Raw genomic sequence first — 5,741 nt, 5'->3', positions numbered from 1 at the left:
GGAAGTAGTGGATGCAGCCCCAGACGCTCATGTTTATTCACTGTGAATATAAAACCCCGTATTCCCACCCACCAATCCGCTAGCTGCATGGATGAGATCTGCTCCACAGACATGAGCTGAACCAATGCGGTAAAGTGAGAGTCTCTGCTGTACCAGATGCTGATTCCCTGAATTTCCAGAGCCGAATGGGGTTAATTCATCAATACCAGCTGAATGATCAAATCCCATGCAGCTCTCTGAAAAAAGATACATGCCCTTAGTGTGTGGCCCCGATCAAAGTTTCCCTTGATTTCCTTATTTTCTGTTGCTACCCAATATTTACATGATGCCTCCTCTTTTTTAAATAATTATCAGCAAGTCAATTGCCTTGACCCACTGTTGTAGTTTGAAGGCCTTGGTTGGGTTGTTTTAATGTGTCCTCTTCCAAAGGGGCTCTGTGTTTCCTTGTGGTTTGAGTACGACATTCCCAACTAGATATCAAAATAACGAAGGCACCAACCTTCTTTTTTACTTCTAAAGCTGCCGCCTGGATGAAATTTCTCCTCTTGGTCAACAGATCCTTCACCCATTGTTCAAAGTATACATTCCACTTCATGGTGATCACATACATGCTGTAGGCACTCAGTAACATGAGGCTTTCCCACCAGTCAATTAAACTGTCTAGGAAAAATGCGATGAGCATCAATAGATCTAAAATGTAGAATGAGATGTCTCTAAACAGTGGCCACCAGGTCAGATGGAGTATCTCCCTGGAGAACAGGGCACAGGTACCAATGACAAAAAGGATATTAAACACGGCTGAGCCCACAATGGTGCCGATGCCCACATTGCTGTGTGAGATGAACACACCTATGAGAGATGTGAAGAGTTCTGGTGCTGATCCACCTGCTGCCATGAACGTGGCTCCCGCCACATCATCAGAGATCTGTAACTTTTCTGTGATCACTCCCAAAGCAGGGACAAAAAATTCATCGCACACTATGGCCAAAGCCACAAACACATACATCATACCAAAGATGTGAAGGATAACCCACCCTTTCCTGCGCTCCTCCACGCTGAACAGATCTTCGGGGTACTCTCCTTTGGGGGCATGTGTGGGAGAGTGCCTCTCCTCATCTGGGTGGCTGGATGTGACATCCCCTGGCAGGGGGCTTGGACTCACTGCCACAGAGATGGGCACAGTTGGCTCAGGATCCACATACACACATTGCCTTATCTTGGGCGTTGTGGTGTCATTGTGTGCTGCAGCCGTTGTGTTGCTGGAAAGGTCTCTGATGGCCACTTTCACTTGCTCCTCAGGTTGAGGTCCTCCCCAGGAGGCTGAAAGGATTTGGGGTTTATAGATAAACTGATAGATGGAGAAAGTCAGTATCATGGCCAGCAGGAAAAAGACACGGTTCCATCGAAGCTTTTTCCTTGGTGGTAAATACATTTTCTAAATGTTCACAAATCTGATCTAAGCTCCTGAAGCCAATGGAGGCTTCTCCTGGTCAACACGTTGTGTTTACATCCACCGTTGGGGGTTTCTCAATGATCCTAAGCGCCAGGATATCATTAGGACCAGAATGACACGCCATAAAGGGCAGAATCCTGCAAAAGAAGGCATTTTAGTATGAAAGGCGTAATGCAAGGATCTATAGCTTCTTTCCACCATAGAGGTAAAGCCTACTGCTTTGCAACTTAATGCATCATTGATTGCCATTATGTTCTGATTATATGAGATGTGCTCAGGTTGGCAAGGTCATATCTGCACATCGATTTCAAGTTTGTGACTTTGCACTGTTTGGGACTGTACAGATCTGTTCTTTCAGTTGGCCTTGTTATGAAGATGAGCAAGGCCCTGACCATCAGTTCAGGAGTCGGAGTCAGTTATTCCACGCCTCACAGCTCAGGGTTCGTTCAAGCTGGGTTTTGATTTGGGCCCATTTTTTCTTTTGTAACGCTGACAGAGTGTTCAGCCGCCTACAAACATATAAAAGGATATGGTCCCTGCCCTGAATACTGACTTTTAAATAAGCTGAATGCCTATATAAAATTAAGTACTAGTGACAGCCCCATCATTTTAAAACCAGCCTCTAAACAGGCCAGTTACGTATCAAAATGAGCTTGGTAAATGGCTCTAATATGTATTAATTTCACTCTGCAACTCTCCAATATTTGGACTCATACAAGATATAGACCAAGCAAAAGGTGATTTTTTTTCAAATTGAGAAGGGCATGAGGGAAGATTTGGTATAGTAATGTCAAGTGTCCTGGGCAATTTTTGCTTCTTTAGCCACATCTCTTTAAACCTATTGTACAAATTAGGACTGACAAAGCAGAATAGTTGTAATATGGTTTATTAGATGATTAGCATATCTTGCATAATTATTTGAAAAGTACTTAAGGAGCATGCCCAATTATAAATGCCAGAGCAACAGAGATTTGTTATATGACAATGATTCAGGGCTGAGAAGCATTCACCATTTGCATGCTATAGTTTAGAGTATGCCCTTTCTAATGCATTTTTCCCAGAACAGGATTATTTTATTAAATTAGAAGAGAATAGAAATCACAGTTCTGCAAGCCACTCCGTAATGAGCTCTTCATTAACATTTGCATGCATACTTTCATCTATACAGTCCCCTTAAACTAGTCGCTCTAGACTTCCTACAGGCCAGAAAAGGAAGAAATGGGCTCTGTAGTCTCCTTTTGGAATAGGAGGAGTTTCCTTTTGATCTCTGTAGTCTCCTTTGAAATGATGGAAAGTTACAGATCAGATAAAATCTGCTCCTTTTGTCTGCAAAGTACATGTGCCCGTATAGTATGTACAGTATACATGGCAACAATAAGCATGTTACAGCACAGTCAGCTGTATTCCAACATAAAGCATTTAACAGTAATGAACTAAAGTAAATAAATCCCCCTTACTACAAGAGAGACAAATAAGGGGAAAAATGTGCATAAATTTATCTCCCACTGTTTAATCATAACAATTCATATTTTCTCTCCAAAATGAGCTCCTTAAAACTAAAAGGGTAAGTTCTCAGCTGGTGTAAAATGTCGTATTTCCTTGATGACTTCTGAAAATCTACCTTGTTCTTTTTCCAACCTAGTTAGTTTATCATTATTTATATTCAACATGCATTTTTCTCTCCTGTTGTTCAATTCCTTTCCCCTGCATTTGACTGTCTTGTCTAAGACATACCTCTCAGGCAATCATATGGCTTCCCCCTCCCCCAAGCTTACCTTCAAAAGGTGATGTTCAAGACAAACTGGGGTACTGCTGGTCGTGTTTAGCAATAGACGTTTCTTTGACTCTTAGCACCCAGAATAGAGGTGCAGTTATGGGTAGAGGCAGCAGAAAATGACCCCATCTTCATTGGATCTCTCCCAGGTAAATTCTAATAAGAGACAGGGTCAGGTGTGTGAAGGACATATTGCTAGAGGAATAGCCAATCCAGTTTAATACCGGCAGCCCCTAAGCAGATTAAATAGTATTTTATAGGTTCTGGACTATCTCTGAAGCAAATATCTTTGTGTGTTACTCTGGGATGTTCTTAGTGTCAGAGCAGGAGATAATCTCCGTTACGAACCGCAAGATAAGAGCAACAGCTCTGAGATAGTGAGATGCTATATATTTTTTAAATGACAGATTTTTGGGGGAGACAGATCCCTAGCTGAGATAACTTGTCATAGCCCCAGTAAGTCAATGGGTCTTGGATATGTTTCACCAGCTGCAGATCAGCCTACTTGGGATGCTCAGCATTAACAGACTCACTCAGATACAGCTACATTTAATTAAACATTCCAAGTTACTAGCAATTGTTTCCCAAATGTGAACGTCTGGTAGGAAAACACCAGCAGAAACTGAAGCTGACTTACATAGCCAGGTCCTCAGCCTCACTGAGTCTGGTGTTGCTGGCTTTGCTGTGCCCTAAGCCTGCTTTGCACCTTAAATGTCTAGGTGAAGAGTCCATCTGCTGTACTAGCTCCTGCACCACTACCCTGCTAGCTCTAGGGTCAGACTGAAGGAGGCATGGTTGGAGTTCTTTATGCTCTCTGGCTGTCAGAACAGCCTGTAAAGACTGTGAGAGCCGGTACTGTATGCCTGATCTGAGGGTGGTACTAGCCCAGAGCAATCAGATCTTTGTCAGTGCTCAATGCATTCAAGGCCATTGGCAGTTTTACCAAATGGAAATAAGACAGAGGTAGTTTGCAGGTATTAAACAAAGGCATTGTCTTGTGATGAACCTCTTGCCTGCATCCCCTTATCTACATGGACAGCATCCAGTGAGGTTCTGCACAGACAGATCAGCTTGCACAGCCACAGCCTGGACCCAGCCTCAGCTTGGACAGCACCTGGCACTGTTTTGGCTACTTCAGGGCTTGTCTACACAGGGAAGCTATTGCTCCACAAGAGCTGCCATTTGGCTCCCTGTTGTGGATGCTCCTAGTGTCAAGGCTTCTAAGGATTTCAGACTCCAAAAAAGCCACCTCTGGGATGCAGAGTTCATCTTGACCGGCAGCTTCCTCTTTTGCAAAAAGTGGTGAAAATATTCTATAGAATTAACCAGTGTCAGGAGATGCCTTTTGGGTGCTGCCCTAATTTCTCTCTGGAGAACTAATGGCATGTTTCATGGTAAAAAAGTATTTTCTTGACTCCTTTTAAAACAGGAGTGAAGATAAAACAATACAGATAGCTAATGCCAGATCACCTGGGTTGAACTCCAGCTGCTAACGTGAGTTAAATCCACATCACCTTGTCCTCACTGCAACTCTAATCCATTTCAGCTAACATGCATGCAGTTGTTATAATGGCTTCTACCCCTGGAGGCAGCACCACTGCCACTCAAACTGATCATAAATTCTTCGCTTTTCACCTGGTCACATATTTAAAGGGATTTTCCACAGACTGATTCAGAAAACATCTTTCCTAGCATTTATTCCACCCTTATTACTACTGTATTAGCCCTGCTGAAATCCAAGTAGTTACTAGTCCACTCACTGTCTTGGCTATTCAGACCTCTTGCTTGAATTCCAGAGGCCCAATTTCATACAATTTTTTCCCAGTTTTGTTCTGGGTACATGTTACCTACCCATGGTCACAGTTTAAAAACGATGAGTTTGGTTTCATTGCAGATCTCCTATCACCTGACTTTGTGGTACATCTGGTCCGATAGGTGTTGTGTGGAGTTACCAAGCACTCTTTCTATGCATTTATTTACCTATCCAACAGCCAGACTTCAAAAACAGCATGGCCTATCCTTGCATCTCCGAACTTTTCAATGCCTTGCAGCCCCTCTCCACTATTTCCTCATCTGGAAGAAGGATTTTCACTAGATAATTTGTGATTCTCTTTTTCCCAGGTTTGTACTTCATAGATTTCATAGACATTAGGGCTGGAAGGGACCTCGGAAAATCACTGAGTCCAGGCCCCTGCCCAAGGGGCAGGAAGTCTGCTGGGGTCATAGCATTCCAGCAAGATAAGCATCCAAATTTCTCTTGAAGGCATTCAGTGTAGGTGCATGAACCACCTCCGGTGGCAGACTGTTCCAGACCTTTGGGGCTTGGACAGTGAAGAAATTCTTCCTTACATCCAGCCTGAAATGGTCTGGCTGAAGTTTATAACAATTCGACCTTGTCATCCCTTGGGGCGCTCTGGTAAACAATAGTCCCCCCAGATCCTGGTGAACACCCCTGATAAACTTATAGGTGGCCACCAGATCACCCCTGAGCCTGCGCTTTTCCAGGCTAAAGAG

General features: G+C 43.4%; 1 protein-coding gene across 3 annotated transcripts in view; it reads right to left on the bottom strand.

Moving 5' to 3' along the window:
• The window catches only part of SLC24A1 (solute carrier family 24 member 1), a 28,269-nt gene that overhangs the window by 20,874 nt on the left and 1,654 nt on the right, over positions 1-5,741 (bottom strand). For all 3 annotated transcript variants that reach the window (XM_019533835.1, XM_019533839.1, XM_019533837.1), the window contains exons 2-3: positions 3,229-3,383; positions 500-1,590 (exon numbers count right to left, since the gene is read on the bottom strand). In XM_019533835.1, the coding sequence (XP_019389380.1) occupies positions 500-1,432 (933 nt within the window). In that variant the 5' untranslated portion in view covers positions 1,433-1,590; positions 3,229-3,383. The remainder of the gene's footprint in view (positions 1-499; positions 1,591-3,228; positions 3,384-5,741) is intronic.

Source organism: Crocodylus porosus, unplaced genomic scaffold, assembly GCF_001723895.1.
Source record: "Crocodylus porosus isolate Cpor-Errol unplaced genomic scaffold, CroPor_comp1, whole genome shotgun sequence".
Lineage (NCBI taxonomy): Eukaryota > Metazoa > Chordata > Crocodylia > Crocodylidae > Crocodylus > Crocodylus porosus.
The sequence above is the reverse complement of the archived record's forward strand: the minus strand, read 5'-3'. Positions and strand labels throughout refer to the sequence as shown.